The sequence below is a fragment of the Denticeps clupeoides genome, chromosome 3 (genome assembly GCF_900700375.1).
Source record: "Denticeps clupeoides chromosome 3, fDenClu1.1, whole genome shotgun sequence".
Lineage (NCBI taxonomy): Eukaryota > Metazoa > Chordata > Actinopteri > Clupeiformes > Denticipitidae > Denticeps > Denticeps clupeoides.
In genome coordinates, this window is record NC_041709.1 from 28,865,499 (window position 1) to 28,887,589 (window position 22,091).

The 22,091-nt window shown below is 42.0% G+C and overlaps 1 protein-coding gene across 6 annotated transcripts in view; it reads left to right on the top strand.

The window, feature by feature from the left end:
* ank1b (ankyrin 1, erythrocytic b) overlaps window positions 1–22,091 on the top strand; it is a 64,592-nt gene that overhangs the window by 20,685 nt on the left and 21,816 nt on the right. For 5 of the 6 annotated variants that reach the window (XM_028973167.1, XM_028973165.1, XM_028973169.1 and 2 more), the window contains exons 2-16: window positions 10,793–10,891; window positions 14,492–14,593; window positions 16,539–16,637; window positions 17,693–17,791; window positions 18,250–18,348; window positions 18,516–18,701; window positions 18,882–18,980; window positions 19,067–19,165; window positions 19,263–19,361; window positions 19,604–19,801; window positions 20,415–20,513; window positions 20,741–20,839; window positions 21,380–21,478; window positions 21,652–21,849; window positions 21,934–22,032. In XM_028973167.1, the coding sequence (XP_028829000.1) occupies window positions 10,793–10,891; window positions 14,492–14,593; window positions 16,539–16,637; window positions 17,693–17,791; window positions 18,250–18,348; window positions 18,516–18,701; window positions 18,882–18,980; window positions 19,067–19,165; window positions 19,263–19,361; window positions 19,604–19,801; window positions 20,415–20,513; window positions 20,741–20,839; window positions 21,380–21,478; window positions 21,652–21,849; window positions 21,934–22,032 (1,773 nt within the window). The remainder of the gene's footprint in view (window positions 1–10,792; window positions 10,892–14,491; window positions 14,594–16,538; window positions 16,638–17,692; window positions 17,792–18,249; window positions 18,349–18,515; window positions 18,702–18,881; window positions 18,981–19,066; window positions 19,166–19,262; window positions 19,362–19,603; window positions 19,802–20,414; window positions 20,514–20,740; window positions 20,840–21,379; window positions 21,479–21,651; window positions 21,850–21,933; window positions 22,033–22,091) is intronic. The other variant, XM_028973168.1, reaches the window with a different exon arrangement.

Here is a 22,091-nt window from a genome sequence, read left to right on the forward strand (position 1 = left end):
CTGCCCTGATGCCACACCCCTTTTAGAACCATGAATAGGGAGAGGTCATCCAGAGTTCAGGGTGCACGCGAAGGTCATTTTCCAATTAAGGGTGGCTGTAGAACCTCCTGAAAGAATGGGATCCTGCCAAACGATTTTGCTCATATCCATATTTACACAATGGCAAATGACAAGCCAGAATGTGAAATCTGTCCATGTCTGACTGTAACCTTGCTTCATAATGAGGTGTGTACTGATCAATGTTACTGGCACTCTCCTGTTGCCTACTACTTGTATGAAATCTCTAGGGCAAGTATAATTATGAATTATAATTACTAGGTTAGAATTCATTCATGCATTAATAAAAATATTCACTACTCGAAAATGGATGTAACATTCTCAGTTTTGCAGGAAGTGTATATCTGTCTGTGCTGCCGTGCTGAGAGTGACAGATCGTGCTCAGAATTTGTAAAAGTGGGACTATCGGACACGAATGTCAGCACTATGGAGTGATGATGTAATTATGGCCTCATGGGGGCCGCTACCCAGCATGCTTAGCTGTGTTGCCTTCTGCAGTCCTCATGAATATTGAAGAGCGAGGAAAAAGAAAAGGCAGAGAGGGAGGCGAGCACTGCAATGTGATGTGACTGCTGCTGTAGTGAGGACAAGAGAGAGCATGGAAGTGTGGAGACCAGTAATGGAGATCTTCAAAAAGGGCAGCAGAAGATGAGACAGTGGCGAGGAGGGGAGGGCTGTGGAATGCTGGGAAATGAGGAAATGATCATATTTCATTTGAGGGGGAGAGAGGGGAGAGGAGACGACAGGCCTGAAGATGAAAAAGAGGTAGATGGGAGCTCTGATTTCACAGAAGGGAAGGGCAGGGCAGTCTTCATGCAGAACCTCCATGGTTATAATTACACTTAGACAAAACTTCCTGAGCCACGGATTAACGAATCAGTGAGAGGGCTGTGTCCATGGTCGCTCCTTGGGATCCTGGCGTGCTCCTAGCCCACTTCCTGACTTAAGGAAAGAGTAAGAAAGAGAGAGAGGCTGCTTTTGTTTCTAATGGATGGTAGAGGCAGTGGCCTGACACAAGCCATCAATATTTCAGAGTTTCTGTTTTAGTATTGGATGGAGGCTGGGGGGTTTGAAGTTGGAAGTAGGAAGCAACTTATATTTGTGTCATAATTCATTAATGAAAATATATATCAGGTTTAGGACCTGGTTTTGGTCCTACCGTTGCCGTAGCTTAATGTTCAGCTTAATGCATGTAACGGTGCAGAGCTACATTCACGCCTGGCCAGTGCTGAAGTCCAGTCGCCCTGTGCCACAGCAGCTATGGCTGCAGGGGTCCTGCTCAGGACGAATGTCCTGTTTCATCTCCACTGTTCCTCACGCATCAAGCTGAACCTGCAGTCCACATGCTTGTAATTCCATACTTGTGCAGACAGGGAGCTGTGCCACACGCCTACTTTGATGCTCTTTTTGCCATCAATAATTGATCAGCCGCTCAAGGTCACCTCCCAGTCTGCCTGCCGATTACGCCTCCTTCAGGTCAAGATCCTGCTTTTTATTCAGGCTTGTGCTGTTTTATTGAAAATGAATATCTTTTAACAACAGAGATTGCTGTCTTGTTATGTCGTAATTCAACCCAAGGACTGATGTGATTAAGAATAGACGCTTGAAGCGCCGCACGCAGCCTATCTTCTCACTTACGAATAGCCTTGAGCAGATGAGTCTAATGGAGCCCATCAACCTCTGGGCAGCTCAGATTTTAGTTCACTGTGTGCAGTAATACGAGAAGAACAGCGGAAAGTGCTATTAAAGACTCCATGTTTTTCTCCAAATCCATTCAACAGGAGCAGGAATTTGCATTCTATAATTCACTTACTACATTTTATTGATGCAGTAATTATAAGAAACCAATATCATGTATATGCAATGTATGCCTTCTTATATTTACATCATTTATCAGATGCCCTTGTCCAGAGCGACCTACAACCAGGTAGTTACAGGGACAGTACCCCTGGCAAGGTTCCTACGGTCATTAAAAACCTAAGAAAAGTCATGGAAAAATGACTTAAAAAAATTTGGAATATGAAATAAACATACCAATTCTATTAATAAAGACCTATTAAAACAACAATGAGTCTGACCAAAGTGCTGTACAATAGAAGCAGACATAAACCATGATGATACACAGGCCAATGGATTATATATGTGTGTGTGTGTGTGTGTGTGTGTGTAAAGAAAAAATAAAATAATATCAAAGAGTATAAAATTATTAATAGAATAAAATTAATACAATAAAACACATATACAAACAGACTAAGACAAGTACAAAAACCACATATGTCACCACCTGGTTTTACTCCCTGGTCAAAAGCCAGGGAGTAACCTTTTTTTTTTATGAGATTTGAACTTTGTGAGTGAAGGGGTTTGCCTAACATGGCTTGGCAGGTCGTTCCATAGTTGTGGAGTTGCGACCGCTAAAGCCCCATCACTTCTTAGTTTGTAATGGAATTGACACGTGAATGTATAAAATTAAGCACATAGTTCCCACAAGACATTTTTTCTACTGTTACAACTACAAAGATTAAAAAAAAAAAATGGTGCTGCATGCATTGCTTCTGTATTCCAGCACCTCTGCAGCCTTGTGTCTTCTTTTAAAAGTCATGTAAATTACAGCTGATGATCTATGCCGGGCTCCAGCTGCATGAACTTGGAGGAAGTTAAGTTAAGTTAAGCTTTTTAGTTGAACAATTTTCTGGTGAATTTGCCATTTTAAATTTTTTCACATTTGCACAGAAGTTTCAGAGAACATATGGTCATGAAAATTTGCCTTTTTCATTAAAAAGTCATGGAAATTGTGTAAGAAAAATGTGTAAGAATGCTGCCGTGGAGACACTCATGGTTAAGTGGCTTGCTCGGGACACAATGGTAGCAAGAGTGGATTGAATCTGTGACTGTAGTCTTCTGGTTCATAGGCGAGTGTCTAATCCACTAGGTTACTACTACCCATTAATAAGTTAATAGGTTGCATGGTAAAATTTAAATATTAAATTTTTAATTATTCACTCTAATCAATAAATGATAAAAACAATAATATTGCATCAATTATAGTTAAATCCAAATTAGATTTTAGATTAATGTTATTACTGTTAATAACAGTGACTACAGTTATTTTTGTAATGAGGTGGAAGATACTGCTGCAGACCTGTCGCACACTGGTTATTTGTGAGGTGATATTTTTCAATGTCAAGGTAGGGGGGTTGAGCTGAAGCTATGCGGAGATCAATAAGACGTTCTAAACTGGGATTAAAACATGCTCGGAAAAGACCAATGGGCCAAGTGCGTGATAGAGCGACAGGAAACTACAGAATTTTGAATTCTTCTGGCTTCTCTATACCAGGAGTGGCCTTTGTGTTATCACAAAAAAAAAAAGGAAAACGCTAAATGGACAGTTTTCTGTTGTAGTAAAGAGGGTGACAAGAATAGAAGGCATAATTATAGATCTTTATTTATAGATCTATGGCACACTGTGACCTTCTCACCAGTGTTTCAGCAGGCTTTGTGTTTCCTTCTCCATCCTGCTTATTCAGTCCTGCTGGCCTCGGGGCTGAGTGTTTTATATTATCCACTCATGAGGACACACACACACATCTTCCCAAGATGTCTCTCTCTCACACTCAGTCTCCCTGTGTGTGTGTGTGTGTGTGTGTGTGTGTGTGTCTGTGTATGCTGTGTTTGTTAGGGTACCATACACCCCTAACTGTTTAGGTTCTTCGCTCAGTTGCGAACTGGGTCTGAGAGAAGACCCAGGAGGGTTCATTACTGAGATCCATCACAAGTGGCCCTACTTGTGCCTCTCCCCCGCTGACGTCTGCACTGCTATTCTTAGGAGAGTGTGTGGTGTGGTGTGTGTATCTCTCTTTTCCTGCATATTAGGGAGAAACAGAGATTTTCTTTCTCCGGATCCATATTTGATATTGATCATGTTACAGGAACTGACTTGAAAAAGGAACAGGTCCTGATTATCAATAGCAAATAATCTGTCAAATCGCTTCTATAAATCGATGTTTGATTGATCGCCTGCCTCAGACTTTGTCGGCTTGGTGATTGGCAGCGCCTCAGCTCGATGATGTCACCAGATAGAGATGAGGTGCCGCCGGCGGCAGACACATTTCCCCCCTGTTCCCATCGGATTTCTAGCTCAGTATAATTAACCAGCTTCACGCTCTGCAGGGGCCGGGGTCCAATCAGAACGCCTGATTGTGTTAATTTTCCCCGGTTTGGGGCTCTCGTGTTGTTACAATCTTTAAACGAGGGCTCCACTGCTCTGTAATCACACCAAAGTGCTGACTCGGCACACACCTCCTTAACCGATGAGGAGTTTTGTCATTTGTTGAACGCAAACGGTTTGAGCTCGTGCGTTTCTGTTTGCATAATAGAGTACAAATAAGACTGAACTTGCAGAATTAGAGGCTGCTATTGTTCAAATAGCTCCCAGTGGAGGATCGGGTGACAACATATTGCCACTTTGTGTGATCCCATTGTTCAAACTGTCCTGGCTATTCCCAGGGGAGGAGTGATGGATCCCTGAAGCAAGCTGCTGGGACCGGGCCTGAAGGACAGGGGTCATGAACACAGAGGCAGCTGAGACCCTCTGCTGAGTCCTGGAAAATAATGGCTGGTTTCTTTATTTAGAGTCTCTCATGGTATAGCAAGGCATCAAACATGTCATTGTGATTATACCACAGTCTACCCTTCGTACTTTAAAAGCCTTCAGAGAAACCTCCAAATGCCATTCAGGGAGCAGAAGGTCACATGATGTTGGGACAGTAGACAATGTAATAATGGATCAGAGTGCCATTATCATGACATTTTGTCACTCCCAGGACTACTCACAGTCGTTGAGGTACAGTTTGGTATTAGTCAACTTATAGTCTGAAATGGGAGGATGGATGGGCCTAAAATGAATGTAAATGAAGCTCACTGCAGTGTGCCTGGTCTACCATAAAAGTGACATTTTGCCTTGAGGGGCACTAGAGGGAGGGGATGTGGTGCTGTAGACCTGATGCTGGGATTTGGGATTCATCATTACAAAAGACAGGGACAAATTACCAAGCTCATCACCTTGCAAAGGTTATTTATTTCTTTGCTGGAAGACAAATGAATTTCATTAGACCTCTGGCTCAATGAAATCATTACTAAGTTTTAATGGCATTTCAGAGATAAATTTTTTTTATGGTATTTTAGCCGGTTCTGCGGGCCTTTCGTCCCCTGAATAGGATTGCTGCATCACATTTGTGATCAAAACTAAACAGCTGTGATCAATAATCACAGTCTGTAGGGAGAGCATCAGGGATAAGGAATATAAATAAAAAAATAATGTCAAATTTACTCTGTTCCTATGCTCCCATGCACACTGTCTCAGTCAGTCGCCCATTTTTCTGTTCCCAAAAAATCACCTTCAAGGACAAAATGTTCACTTGATGTTCACCCACTGCTAGGGGCCGTGGTAACGAGATAATCAATGTGATTCACTTTTTCTGTCATAACGTTATGGCTGATCAGTCTGTGTCACGTAATCTGTCTCCATCATTCAGGCGAAGGGGGTTTTCACAGCGGTGCAGTCTTTTCTGTAAACACAGCCTCGGTTCATAATTTGAGAGCTGTGTGTTATTGCACCATGATTCATTATTTATTCTCAGTTTATTTATTGCTTATTTATTGCATCTACCTAAACATCACATGCATTCATGTAGCATTTTCAGTGTTCTCATATTACATTTACATTTACATTTACATTTACATTTACATTTACGGCATTTGGCAGACGCCCTTATCCAAAGCGGCTTTCAACGTGCTTAAGTTACCATCGATGAAGAGATCAATTCCAGTTCACTAGGACCCCAACTACGAATACATCTATTTTATTCACTCTGTTGTAGATTCTGTACACAAGTTCGACAACAAGAAAATTACAATTTAATCTAAATATTCTTTAAAGAGGAAGGTCTTGAGCTGTCGTTTATCAGACGCCCTTATCCAGAGCGACTTACAGTCAGTAGTTACAGGGACAGTCTCCCTGGAGCAATTTAGGATTAAGCGTCTTGCTCAGGGACACAATTGTAGTAAGTGGGATTCAAACCTGGGTTTTCTGGTTCATAGGCGAGTGTGTTACCCACTAGGCTATTAGTGTTTCAGATGCTTGTTGTCATTCACAGGAACGACCTGCAGTGTTGGGAAGGATACTTTTAAAATGTATTCCGTTACAGATTACAGAATACATGCCCCAAAATGTTAACCGTTTTTTTATTTATAAAGCGGAAAAGTGGAAGAGTATTAGACAAACATAAAATATGCCATTGAAAATTGGTTACTGTTATGGTCACCAACATATTCCATCACTTAGTTAAAATAAAAAGTAACCTTGCACAAGGAAAAAACAGCATTTTCAATTACCCTCTTCCTGATTAGGACAAAAAGAACTTACTTCCAGATGTTTCTTTAGGTTGGATGTGGAGTCTTTTGACGCTGACAGCAGCTTGGTTGCTCTGCCACCACATCTACTTTAAATGTGAATTGGTGTCCGAATTTCCAAGTAAGAAATGCAACTGCTGGATCTGTTGTGCTGGCTCCGGGTCCACCAACATTAACAGGATGCTTACATTAGAGCCTCTTATTCCGTGTTTTGTTTGGGTTTCCGGTGTTCTGACGATTTATGCTGCTTTGTTGGTGCTACCGTATACGGTTCCATTTCAACATGTGCATTTGCGATAACGGTACAAATCACTTTAAATGGCACCAATACTCAGTTCATGTGCACTGTAAGAGTATAAAGATCATGGTGTAAAAGTGAATTAAATCATATTTATTTACAATTTCAGGGGTAGCATGAATTTATGGGCGCTGAAACAGAGTGCAAACTTGAGGGACTGCGCATGCACAGATTCCGCTTGGTAGCACAACTCGATAGGCAGCATGTTATGCGTGGTCCACGCAGCGCGGAATTACCAAAATTAGAGAGGGGATAGCCTAACATATGAAACAGGAAAAACCCGCCGTGTAATCCATTTATTTCAACAAAGTACCTGTATTCTGATTATCACTCATTTAAATGGTAACTGTAACAAAAATACACTTACTCATATTTTGTATTCTAAATATGTAACGCCGGTACATGTATTCCGTTACTCCCCAACACTGACGACCCGTAACAGCGAAACTGGTGGAAATTGGTGGAAAGAATTGCTACTTACAGACATCATCATACGAACATGATGATCATTTCTACTACAGCAATTTCTCTACCGAGATAAAGTAAAGATGCAGAATGAGTCACAAAGCCAGGCCATTTATAACAACTTGTTTGAGCATTCAGGACTCTGTTTGCCCAGAGACAAGCTATTTAGTGCCATTTGGGCTTATGTTCATTTAATAACAGAGTACATTATACATGTATTAACAAATGGGAATATTGTTAGACCAAATTCACACATGAAATGTGACTGTTGCTTTTTTAGCAATGCCGCCACAGAACGCTGTGTAATATAAAAGGTCACAGTTACACGCCTGTCAGATGGGCTCTGGAAGACTCCCACGGCTCTTCAAATGATGGATGAGTTTTGTTGGGCCTTACCCTTTTACTTTTATTTAAGGCCTTTTAATACCTTAAGGAAAAGGATCTCCAGCTCTCGCCTGAGTCACATTTCTCAGGCGCTGTTAATTCTTTTATTCCAGTCGATATTGAAACCACCGTGAAGGCTTTAGCCTTGACAAAACTTCAAACGGTGTGTATTGGTATTGTCATGCTCTACTTTGTGCAGGTTAAACAGCATTTTACAATATGGTGTTTCATTTTGCTCATTTGGTGTCATGTTGCTCATTTCACCTTGATTACACTTAAAGGATGAAATGAACATACTTTGGCAAGAACACAGATTCATAAAGCCATCTTATTACATTTACATTCATGGCATTTATCCGCTGCCATAATCTGGAGCGATTTACAATCAGTAGTTACAGTGTCTTGTCCAGGGACACAATGTAGTAGGTGGGATTTGAACCTATAACTTTGCGGTCATCCAGTTCACTAGGCTACTACCACCCTGTACTGTTAAAAAGAAAGAAAGTTGGGAAAACGCAACATTTTAAGGCAACTGGCTTACCTAAATATCATGACTTACCCATATGGGCATGAAGTGAGGGAACTTAAAAATGCTTTGCAGCTGGTTACCTTTTCCCAACATTTTTTTTTACAGTCTGATATAAACATCTCAAAATACCTACTTCATTACTCACAGATAGTGCCAACAAAGAACAGGCAAAACTCAAGACAAGAAACTGTACAAAAACAAAGAATAAGCAAAACAAAGAATAAACAAAACTTTCTACACTGAAAAAAGTGAACACAAGCTTAATATTGTAGCATTGACATAATCTAAATATACCAATCAAACCTGCTGTAACCTGGTTTATTTACATTTGGTCAATGCTAAAATATTATCTTTTTTTTAAGTTTAGCCAGGGTTCACTTTTTACAGTGTACACTTCAGAAGTGGAGACAGAGAGCTAAAAGGGGGACAAGTTCTTCTTCACACGTACACATACAGGACAGGTCTAAAGTTTGGACACACCTTCTCATTCAATGTGTTTTCTTTATTTTCATGACCATTTACGTTGGTAGATTCTCACTCAAGGCATCAAAACTATGAATGAACACATGTGGAGTTATGTACTTAACAAAAAAAGGTGAAATAACTGAAAACATGTTTTATATTCTAGTTTCTTCAAAATAGCCGCCCTTTGCCCTGATTACTGCTTTGCACACTCTTGGCATTCTCTCGATGAGCTTCGAGAGGTCGTCACCTGAAATTGTTTTCCAACAGTATTGAAGGAGTTCCCAAAGGTATTTAGCACTTGTTGGTCCAGCTCACCCCAAACCATCTTGATTGGGTTCTGGTTCAGGTTCAGGTGACTGTGGAGGCCAGGTCTCCACTTTTTGTTAAGTACATAACTCCACATGTGTTCATTCATAGTTTTGATGCCTTCAGTAAGAATGTAACAATGTAAATGGTCATGAAAATAAAGAAAACACATTGAATGAGAAGGTGTGTCCAAATTTTTGGCCTGTACTGTATGTTTTTATATCCATTTGTAGAAGGTTGCATGTAAAACATGCAGATTGAATTAAAGTTAATCAAAATCTTCAACTACTGTCTGTATTTAAAGGATCTTTAATACATCTTTACTAGTGTGGTTTGACTGATTGTTAAACATGTGATCTGTTCAAGTTGCTATGTTCCTCCTTCCTGAATAGCTTGAGTGGGGAACCAGAACATGGCATCAGATAGTGGTGCACTTGGTTCCAACATTGGGTTTGAAAATTCTGTTTATGGAGGTAAAAATGGTAAAAAGTCGGTATATTGTGCTGCTAAATTTGGGGGTGTGTTCTGTTCTGATTGGTTTTGTGCATCGTTGACAGCACAATGTCCTTGTTCCAGGTCTCATTTATTAGATTTATTGATGACAGTTGACTCTTTTAGCGACAGGAGACGTGTGTGCCCTTGATGCCTTTAGCTGATTTACAGGTTTAGTTTAGTTTTCTCCTTTCCACTGGCCTCTTACCATTATTTTCTTATATTTCTTTCTTGTATGATATCATCCTTGTCATCCAGTTCATAATTTCAGTGGATATTATTGTAGCGAACCAACGTTGGTGTCATGACACAGAAACACAGGGTTAAAAACCTTTGGGTGTTGAGTAAACTGGACAATCCTGCATGAAGGGATCTGCTTTGGAAAAAGGGAGATGGGACACGTTCACAACCCACTCCACCTGAAACCCAAAAACACAGACATTACTTTCACTGAGTCAGACCATGACCAAGACAACGCAAGACACCAAGACGTTGAGAAACGAGAGCGGTAGAGCGCACAACGGATCTCCCGTCGCTCAGGCTGGTTCTGGTTCAGTCACACTGGTGCATTTATTGTTCCATCCAGTGGATTAGTGTCAGGCTCCGCCATGACAGTCGTATGGAGGAAGTCAGAGTCGGAAGCCATATTGGTTTCAGACTGACCTCTTTATCTGGTAACCCAGTGGGCGGAGTACATGAGAGAACGTCACTACAACTTCACGCGTGTAGCAGCAGCGTCCGTAGCAGTAAACACCACCCGCACATTATATCACCAGCCGACCAATCTCGCTCGCACTGGTGCTGCACATGTCACGCAGGGTAAAGTCACGGACCAGACTCCGCCACCACATTATTTCTGGCAGGACACAGTTACAGCCATTATGTGAGTGGAACTAACGTGGTAAATGATTTCGGACTTTTTTTACTTACATTGCTGCTTTTGAACGTGCCAAATGGAATCATGGCGCCTATAAAGGTTTTTGGAGCTGTGGAGCACATGGACTGAACTGTCTTATTTGGACAAACCTCCATCGTTTCATTTGTCAGGGGTCTGGTGATGAGATTATTTTGTGTGCAGTTCATTACATTCTAATGAGTCTGAACATCAGTTTAAACGCACATTAGTGTCCCGTACCACTGTTTGTGTGGTGCAGTGTGTGGGATGTGGGATGCAGCATTTTTTTTTAGATTGTATGCTACACATAGTTATATGTGTGGGCTGTGCCCTCATTTGAGTATCTATTTGTGTGCGTCCTCATGTCTGTGTAGTAGCATATGTGTGCATCAGTTGAAGTTTGAGTATCAGTTCACAGTGTGTTTGTGTGTGTGTGTGTGTGTGTGTGTGTGCATTAACGGGCTTTGTTGTCTCTATGTGGTGTGTCTTCTAGGCCCATGTGGTTCAGCGCTGGCTTGTCGAGCAGGACAGTAATGTCCGGTCTGAGAGGGGCTCGGCGGATGCCCGTGGAATTTGGCACTTTGATGAAAGAGTAAATATATGCATACCCCCACCCCCCCACACACACACCCGCTGTGTTCTGTATACTGTACCCCACCCTCTCTCTCGCCTCTCTCTGTAACTAGCAGCTTCTCTGTTTCTCTGGTGGTTTGTGCCGTCGCTGCCTCATCCCCTTTCTCCACCTTCTCTACTTTCACCTCTGCTAAAACAGACTCAATTTCTTCTTCTGCTTCTTCTTTGCTCTCTTCTTTCCACCCCTCCTTGAGGCTTTCATGGCACTCCTGGTTGGAGTCGCTGTATCACTGTTGTGCTGTGGCTAACCGGTGGCGCGCGGGTTTTTGGTGGTGCTTCTTGTGACTGATCTCACTTCCTCAACTCTTGACTTCCAGAACTTTCTGTGCGTGAGTTTGTGCATCTGTGTACTAACATGAGTATCATCCGTTGTAGTGTTTTATGTTGTCTGCTGCTGTGCTGTGTGGAAAACACTCGTGTCTGTGTGTGTGTCTCTCTGTGTGTGTGGGTGAATGTGATTGGTTCTGTGGTGGACGTTGTCCCATGCCTCAATGCCACAACCATTCATTTTCTCTTTATTCTAGCCCTGCAGGTTAAAAAGTGTATATTATTGGGATCCCACAGCAAACCTAGAATAACATTATGTCACATCCTATAGAGGCACACGCACGCATAGTCAAACAAATTTGGAGGCATTGGCAAGATTTAAGGTGCCGCCCCCTTGCATTGCATTAAATTACACTGCTAGTGTAGATATGGGAAAGTGCCATTATTGTAATTACTACTACTACTTTGACAAGCAGGTACATTAATGTTGGTTGGTTCTTTTTTATATTAAGAAACATTAATAACAACTAGTTTTAAGAATAGTAGAATGTTACACTTTTACATTTTTTTCTTCCATTTGTGGCGCCCCATGGACGGATGCCTATATTGCCTATGCCATGGCCAGCCCTGCACACACACACACATACAGTTCTCATACTCTGTCTTGCCCCAGGCCCGGCATAATTGTAAAAGTGAAACACAGATTAGTGTTGAGATATTAGTTGCTGGCAGCGTGAGCTGATGAAAGGGTTTAAAAGCATTGGCCCTCATTACTCTCGCATCCCTGTCTGGGCCAGCTGGGGTACGGATCTGTCCACACAGCCAGGGAAGACTGTTACGCATAATCTCATCACCAGACACCAGGCGAAAACAGGAGTGAGAGGGTCTTAAAAATGTGGTAAGGAATGCAGGATTCAGTGAGACTGATACCATGAGAAAAACTGGAGGGTTTATATTACATTCAGATTAGCTATATATGGCATCATCATATGTCATCTAAAATAATATTACACTATAAAATATAATATAATCAATAGATCCTTTATTGTCATGGTGTTATACAATTGTTGTTCCATTGGCAGCATCTTAATAAATACATAATAATTTGATTGTCATTTCCATTAGTTTCCTGTCATATTTCAGGTTTTAAACTTAACAGTGGATCAGCCCATGAAAATGAGTAAAGTAAAATGGAATTTTGCAAGCTAATAAAACCATATCATGGGTAAAATGGAAGCGGAAGGGTGAGTGGGAGAAAAAACTATTTCAACTGCACGTTAAATTTTTGCCAAACAAAACCAGTCCATTTAGAAGACAGAAAAAAAACCTTAAGGTTGCTACCCGAGGTTGCATGTTAGACTCTGGGTGTCTGCTGATACAAAAGAGGGATGACAGAAATGGAAGAGTCACAACAAATGCGAAGCTGACATAATGAGGAGTCTTCTTAATTGCAAGAGAGGACCTCTTAGTGCCTCACGAGAAGCTCTTGGTGGTGCTTTCTCATAGATCACCTCATCATTTTCTACTTGTGAATGCTCGGCATGACCAGAGCCTAACTGAACGCTTGTCTACTGGAGTTTTCCAGTGAATAAAACATGTTGTCACTTTAAAGAACAGCAGTGACATTCATTTTCTGAAGCAGTCCCTACATATTAGACATGCTTCATTTGTTTGGGCTGGAGGAACATGCGAATGTGTGAGTGTCCCATCCTTAATGCTTTTCATGGATGAAATAAACCTTTTGGGTACAAGAAAAACACTTGGCCTAAAAGTTCAATAGTTATCTGCCCAAAACATTTAAGACTGACATTCTGTTGTGGATAAATAGTTTTTTGTTTCTGTAAGACTAGCCATGATGTAGGAACAATGAGAAAGAACAGTCACCCAGTCTGGGATTAAAAATGTCTCAGATGGCATTATACACTCTCTGGAGCTAAAGGTAGCTCTTGCTATTTTTAATGCATGGAGGCTGCACTGATTGCAGGGGCCTCCAATATAAAGCAGTGGGCTTCCTGTTGCATTGAGATGCTTTCCTCCCCACTTGGTAACAATGCTAACTTAATGGCTTGTAACCCCACTGGGAGCACATAGATACCCAACCCATAATGATTGTACTGTACTGTAATTTGCTTTGGGAAAAAATGTCACTGCCAAATGAATAGATGCAAAAACAGCACAGCCTGCAAGGCCAGCTGTGTTAAACAGTGCAGATGTGTCTGTCTTTATTCCATATTTTCATTATTAATCACAGATCCCGTGTATAGTAGAATACAAAAATGGACCAATAAGTAAATCACACTCAAAAAAATTCTTTGTTTGTTTAACTTAATTCAATTATGACACCTATTTCCACACATTTGAATTATGCTATTTGAAACTAAGGCAGGCAAATAGAAGGGTCCTAGTTGGTGCAGGAAAAGTAAAAATTGTTGTTAATTGTTCACTGAGAAAAGTGAAAAACACAGACAAACACACACACACACACAAACACACACACACACACACACACACACACACACACACACACACACACACACACACACACATATATGTATGTATATATATATATACACACACACACACACACACACACACACACATATATATATATATATATATATATATATATAAATACACATACATACATACATATACATACATGTATGTGTATTTATATATATATACATATATATATATATACATCTAATCCAATTCTTCAACTCACTTTTGTGTTGTAAGTCAACCCTCACACCAGGACTGAGAAATATCACATGCAGGCTTAAATTGCTGCACAAAAGAAAAAAAAAGACGAGATGGAAAGAGATGAAGAGGACAAAGGAGGGTGGCAAAGTCTTCTGTGTTCCACCGCAAAATGAAACAGCCATGAGATGAGAGGCAGGACGTCATGGCTACAAAACGAGGGAGGGCGGAGTAATAAATGAGAAAAGCCTTAAAACTGCAGACAGGAACAGCAGCCAGATGGACAGAGGTCAAGAACGACAAACACATTAATGTTCTTTCCAACATATCGATCAAATTCCTATAAATAGGGGGATAGAATTCCTTATCAGAAATTGCTTAGTTGTCTAAGCTGGCATCCATGTTTCACTGGAAATTAATTCATGTAGCACTGCATAAACTTCAGTATCAGTTCAAATATCAGTTTATCATATTCTACCTTTTGCAATGTGAAAGCTTTGTAGTTGTTGTTGTTGTTTTAATGTTTTTGTTTTGTAAATGCAAAATTGACTAAATTAGCATACCCTTGAAAGCCTTTTTTTGTGCATTTTAGGCGGATGCTGCAACCAGTTTCCTGCGGGCTGCTCGATCAGGTAACCTGGACAAAGCCCTGGACCACATAAAAAATGGCATAGACATTAATACAGCTAATCAGGTGAGAGATTCTTGTTCGAGTGTGTCATGTTTGTGTTGTGTGTGTGTTTTAAAACTGTAGTCTCACCTCTGCAGAATGAATTGATATAATGCACTATTGCATGGAATTTATATTTCCGTGGTGCAGAGAGTTCCATTTAGACTTTCATGAAAACTGTTTCTTGCCTATAAGTAATTTCAGTATTAGGTGCTAAATAAAGAAGCTGCTGAAAATAACATCAATACGGCAGCGCTTGAGTTCAATCGGTCATGAATCAATAAGTATGGCTTGAATGGCCAGTGTTTTCCAGAGCTCAGTGACACAAGCCCAGCACTGCAATAAAATATTGCTCGCAGTCAAGGGAAAGGTCTGAACAGACCTGCAGCTCTTTATGTGGAATGACCTGCTCAAACCATTATGGGGTTGCAAGCAGATTTTGATTCACCTTAACTACTACTGATACTCATAATTACCATTTATATTATTCAATATTTTTACAGTATACATTATCAAGTTGTCTTGATATTTTAAGCACTCTTGCAGGTCCCCTGGGGGCCTTGGGGACCGAGGCGACCACCTAGTTCATTTATGCCTTCCATGTCCATGTCAGGATGCACATCTAAATTGAGCAGCTTGAATGTGAGCATGCAAACAAGTTGTCAGGTGCATGTTTTATACCTGAAATGCACTGTGCTGCTCCCCGGGTGCCTGTCATGGTTGCCCACTGCCCACCAAGGGTGATGGGTTAAATGCAGAGGACACATTTGTTGTGCTTTGTATCACAAAGATAAAAACACATTCTTTGTTGCTGTAAATTGCATTGTTATGTGTTATGTGAGTGTGTGGTGTTGTACACATACTCATTGTTTTTATGGTCTTATACCTCTTGCAGTGTTTACTGCAATCATATACTTACTGTTTCAATCCATAATGAGGGAGGTAATGCCAGAAGCTCATTGTCTTTTCTCTTTATGCGCCGTGCACCCTGTTGCTCTGTAGGCTAAGTTGAAACGCGAAGAACAGCGAGCCGGAGGGCGGCTGAACACCCCTCTGTTCTGTTTGTAGCTGGATCACAGACAGAATGGGCGTCTTGGCAGAGAGCCCACGGTCTGGGCATCGGAGGCACGCGCCTGTTCCACACGCCAAAAGCACACACACACACACACACACAGTACTGCTGCAACTCACAAAATCATCCATTGAACACAAGCTGACCACAGTAGTCGGAAATCAATATCTCACGTGGCTGCTGAGATCCAGAGCAGCTCTACCTCTAGACTCACTGTGAGAAACTCAGCATTGCTCTTTGATCTATTCTTCCATGTGCGCTAACAATTTTTATAACTTTTACATTCATAAAAAAAAGTGCACACATCTGTTTTCTGAATTACTCTGCCTTTTCCAGAACTGGTGAGGGCAACTTACCAATCAGTACATTTAGCTAACCCATCACTTAAATAAAATGGGAATGTGTGGTGCACGTGTAACAGGCACCTCCCAGGATTATGGGATGCACAGGGACCACAAACACATGCTTCTGACCCTGGTCTGCGCATGCACTGCGGATGCAGCATGTTGATCACTATACGTGAGCAGCACTGCAATGGAGGTGCCCGCTTGGATGGTTTGTAATTCCCCCTGGTGGCCATCAGAGGAACTGCGTGTTGATCCAGGTACAAACTGCACAGGGACAACCAACTCCACAGTGGGGAGATGTCTGTCAGGCATTCATAGAGTGGTTTCTATACTCATAAAATGAGCCTGTCTAAGCATCCAGCAATAATTGAGTTTCTGAGACCTTGTCTAATGAGAGATTCCGCTCCGGAAGGCCCTTAATGTTTCACAAAGTGTCTTGCTGTTATTTTTAAGCCATTTCCTGCTCTCAGATGAATGTTTTAGTGGATCTGATGACAGCTCAGTGTATTTTGTTCGCCAATGTGATGCTGTAACGTTCTCTTACGTCCAGAATGGGCTTAATGGTTTGCACTTGGCCTCGAAAGAAGGCCATGTCAAGATGGTGCTGGAGCTGCTGCACCACGGCATTGACTTGGAAACAACCACTAAGGTACTTACACCAATCCATTTAAACACTTCACTTCCAGTACAAGCCTGGTTCAGTGCTCAGTCCTGTCCTGCTTTGTATTTTATTGCACCTATAGAAAGATTATATGTTGTAAGGAAAACATAAAACATTCATGTTCTGGAAGTAACTTACAAATTACCACTGTCCTAATTGGCCCATTTTCAGAACCCATAACCATTATCATGGGCACGCATTACTTTATCTTATTAGGACAGGTTTATTCATACATGGCTCTTGAATCTGATTCCAATAACTTGCCATTTACAGGCATAGAGAGGATGTAAGAGCAGCCGTGGCTTACGATTTTAAGATTTTAATTTGAAGAACCCTGCTGCAGGGCTATGATTTTTCATATGGAGGGCTATAATTCATGCCAAAATTAAAAAGATTAATACATCAAGAATTAAATAATAAAGTGTGTCATGAATTATTTAAAATGTGAAATTAAAACATCATTAATTAGTTCAATATGGCATGAATTATAAAAAAAAATGGCCCCATTATTAATGAAATGTTCACAATTTATTTAATTTGGGCACATTCACGCATTAAGTAATTCTATCTGTCAGTCTGCTCCATCAAAATACATGGGCTAATCTAGGCAGTGTCCATTCACGATATTGGTCAGAAAGTGCTGAAATAACTCTACAAACCTCTCTGCTTTACCTGCTACATATTCACGTTCAGTAATCCCCGCTTCGATGTAGTGAGGTGTGCCTCTTACCAGCTCTGCTGGAAAATCTCCCATAAATGGTAGTGGTCCGTTCGCACTGAACCAATAGTCTGCACAGGATCAGGATTAGTCCCGCCAACTTAGTTTGATGGGTCAGACTGACAAATAGTAATTCATGATGCACTGAATGTGGCCAAATTAAATAATTTGTGATAATTAATGACACTGATGTATTTATCTATTTAATTTTGGCACTCATAGCCCTCTGTGGTTTCACCCATTCTCTGTATTAAATAAATTAAAAAGGCACATGGCAGGTTGGTCTGAGTACAGAGTAGTTTTTATAGCCTGCTTCTCCCTGCAGAAAGGGAACACTGCCCTTCACATCGCTGCTCTGGCAGGCCAAGAGAAAGTGGTGGCAGAGCTGGTCCACTACGGCGCCAATGTCAATGCACAATCACAGGTGAGACTCAGCATGCGTGCTTGATGTGGACACCTGCTCAACACTTACATGACACTATTCCATGCCTCTATCAGCACACACATGTTTTTTGGCTAAATGTTCTTCCTAGCAGTTTTTTTTTTTTGCTAAAGATGTTGTTTAGAGATGTAGACCTGGACGTGATGCACCCACAGCATCCCTTTACATTGATTAATTTACATATAATTCAACCTTTACATATGGCCAGCTCTTCATGATCAATTTATAGTTATATGGCACACCAACCACTCATTCAAAAGTAAAGTGACTATTTAGCATTTTTATCACAGATTTTGTGGCACACTGGATATGTAGCGAATGTAGATACACAGTCTGAATGATTGACTGCAGATCCTGTGAAAACTAGACCCATGATCCAGATCCTGGTTATATGAAAACCAGAGGATTTGAACCATGCGTGATGTGTTTTCCCCTCACAGAAAGGCTTCACTCCACTTTACATGGCAGCACAGGAGAACCATTTAGAGGTAGTGAAGTTTCTACTGGAGAACGGAGCTAATCAAAGCCTCCCAACTGAGGTGAGAGAAGCTCTGTGACCGAACAGCTAGTCTTTCTCGTCATTTTGGATATTGCTGTACTGGCCTCTCTTCCGGAAATGATCCTCGAAGGTCAACTCTGAAACAGGCCCCCTTTGTCATTTGACACTAATGTTTAAATTGCTCGCTCTTTGTCTGCCGGCTCTCAGGATGGCTTCACGCCGCTGGCAGTGGCGCTTCAGCAGGGCCACGAGAACGTGGTCGCCCTCCTCATCAACTATGGCACTAAGGGTAAAGTGCGCCTGCCCGCACTGCACATCGCGGCGCGGAACGATGACACGCGCACTGCTGCAGTCCTTCTGCAGAACGACCCCAACCCAGATGTCCTGAGCAAGGTAGAGTGTGTGTGGGTGTCCTGTAGAAGGCGCGGCGATGAATCACGCCTTAGATCCGCTGACGCCGGCAGCTTGTAACACGTTCAGCATGTTTCTGAGGGCGGTTCCTCTCAACATTTCACTGAAAAAGCTATCTGGTGTCCTGCACTGACTCTCTTCTACTCTTCTCCCTCTCTCCAGACTGGGTTTACCCCTCTTCACATTGCTGCGCACTATGAGAACCTGAGCGTAGCTCAGCTGCTGCTCAACCGAGGAGCAAACGTCAACTTCACCCCCAAGGTCGGTTTAATGGGGTGAAGACGAGACACTACTTTTCAAATGGTAAAATGTTCTGATTTATTTATTTATTGTTTTCTGGCTTTCAGAATGGCATCACGCCCATACACATAGCGGCCAGAAGAGGAAACGTCATAATGGTTCGCCTGCTTCTGGACAGAGGAGCTCAGATAGATGCCAGGACCAAGGTTTAGCAGCTTTTCACGTATTGTCCCCTCTCCGTTTTGCACTCTGTCTGTCCCATAATCCCTTGACAACTCATACCTACGTTCCTCCACCTGCCAGGATGAGCTCACCCCTCTGCACTGTGCAGCCAGGAATGGGCATGTTCGAGTCATCGAGATCCTGCTGGACCAGGGAGCTCCGATCCAGGCCAAGACAAAGGTGATTCAGAGCGGAGAAACACTGAACCAGTTCTGTCACCAAAAGCCGCTTAGTGGAGTTGTTTTTCTGTTTGTCACTCTAGGACATTCCCCCTCCCCCATTTCATCATCATTGTTCTCCCCTCTGTCCTTCCTTCATGGGGCTTCAATGATATGAATTTTGTGTTTGTGAATGCCACCAAAGTGATGAAAGAAAACATTAATAACATGAAAAGCAATCATTTCTCTTGCTGTCGCTCGAAGAACGGCCTGTCGCCCATCCACATGGCAGCTCAGGGGGATCACATGGACTGTGTACGGCAGCTCCTGCAGTTCAACGCAGACATCGACGACATCACGCTGGATCACCTCACCCCGCTACATGTAGCAGCGCACTGTGGACACCACCGCATGGCCAAAGTCCTGCTGGACAAAGGAGCCAAGGCCAATGCACGGGCACTGGTCAGTACCTCCATACACACACAAACACACACACACAACCACACAACTGAGCGCAAACGCTGACTAAAGACGAATGCCCCAATTGCTGTCTGTCAATTTCTTTGCACAATCAATTTTGCCTTAGTTCAGTTCGTTTTCTGTCCTTAATTCTATTTCTCTCATCACCCTTCCTCAGTCAGACAGCCGCTGAAGCAGAAATCCCAGGTCTAATGATGTAATGACTACCCTTCAGTCAGAGGCAATGGGTCAGATCAGCGCTCATTATCTCTAGAGCTGTGTGGTTAGCCCCTACTGTTACATGTTCCAAGCTGGAGAATTATGAGCCAAATAGGGAACATATACAAAATATCAATTAGAGCTGTCTATGTTAACTAGTCATTTAGATTTCAACACAAAAGTCCTAAAAGGCAGCCCCGTATAGGACTGGCTCATATGACAGCACGTCTTTGTTCCTTATTTGCATTTCTTTTAGAAATATTCTTTCAAAGGGTGGTTCTTGGCACAGTCCTGGACTGAGCTTGCACTTAAAATAGAAAGAAAAAATTCCATCAAGGTCTAAATCCTCTGCAAGAGAACCTGCTTGTGTAACCTATATGTGGTCTCTGTGCTTCAGAATGGCTTCACTCCTCTGCATATCGCCTGTAAAAAGAACCACATGCGCTCCATGGACCTGCTGCTGAAACACTCTGCGTCTCTGGAGGCCGTAACTGAGGTCAGATGTGCACAATGCTGAGCTAATGTGACCTGACTCAGTTTAACTGCCGCAGACATTAATGCTGCAGCAGCTCAAAGAGCCTTGGCTGTCTGGGATCCAGCAGACAGGAAGGAGGCTTAATGATTACAGAGAAAAGCTGCCAGCTCATGAAATATATGATATCAGTTATTATAATGCATAAACAACAGAAAGAAACATATGCGCTTGTGCTTCATTTTTTTTAGTCTGGACTGACACCCCTACATGTAGCAGCCTTCATGGGACATCTCAACATTGTGAAGAACCTTCTGCAAAGAGGAGCATCACCCAATGCCTCAAATGTGGTGAGAACTCCAGTACCATTCATTACATTTACATTTGTGGCATTTATCAGATGCCCTTATCCAGAGCGACTTACAACCAGTAGTTACAGAGAGCACAAAGGCTATTATTACTATAGAGAAGTCAAATTGATTAATACATTGATAAAAACACAAATGTGATCAAACACAATGGAATATTGTAATGTTCCACACTTAGTAGTAGACCCCACACCAGGGATCGATATTTAAGCGTAGGACTTTCTGGACAGCTTTTATGGTTTTAATTATATACAGAGTTTTATCTGTGTCCTCCTTTCTATTACCTGTGTTCTATTGTTCTGTATTTTTTCTCTCTCTTTTCTTCTCCTTGCCCTTTTTCTTTGTGGGTACTGTCTTACACTTGGCATTATGCCTATCCACTTGATCATTTCCTAGTGCTTCTGTAAAAAATGTATATCTGGCATGTTCTTTGATTAGGCAATTTTAGGGAGAAATTTCCCCATGTTTAATTGCTTAGAAAATCTGCTGGTCTCAGTTCTGCTGATGGGTGTGTTTTTTTAGAAAGTCGAGACACCCCTGCACATGGCATCCAGGGCAGGGCACTCCGAGGTGGCCCAGTTCCTTCTGCAGAACAATGCCCAGGTGGACGCTAAAGCTAAGGTATGCACTGCATCTGGCATATATTTTCTCAAGTGCACCGACGGGGCTCTGCTATTCTGTTTTTTTTTTTAAAAAAGCCTATGAGTGGTGTGAATTTTGAATAACACAAAGACTGTGAGGCCAGATCAGAAGGGATTTCTAAAAAGCTGCCACCTATGTGATGTGTGCTGCAGGACGATCAGACTCCTCTGCACTGTGCGGCTCGCATGGGCCATAAAGAGCTGATGAAGCTTCTGCTGGAACACAATGCCAACCCTGACTCGACCACCACGGCTGGCCACACCCCCCTTCATATTGCGGCCCGTGAGGGACACGCCCAGACCACACGTATCTTGCTGGACGGCAATGCCCAGCAGACAAAGATGACCAAGGTTTTTGTCTTCCTATAAAAGTGTGTGTGTGTGTGTGTGACACATTAATAATACATTATTAATAGAATGTCCTTGTTCCAACAGAAGGGCTTCACTCCCTTGCATGTAGCATGTAAATATGGTAAAGTGGACGTTGCTGAGCTGCTGCTGGAGCGAGGAGCAAATCCAAACGCAGCAGGAAAGGTACGCTGTCCTGACACGAGTGCATGTCCACTGATAGATGCGGATCATATGTGCATTTG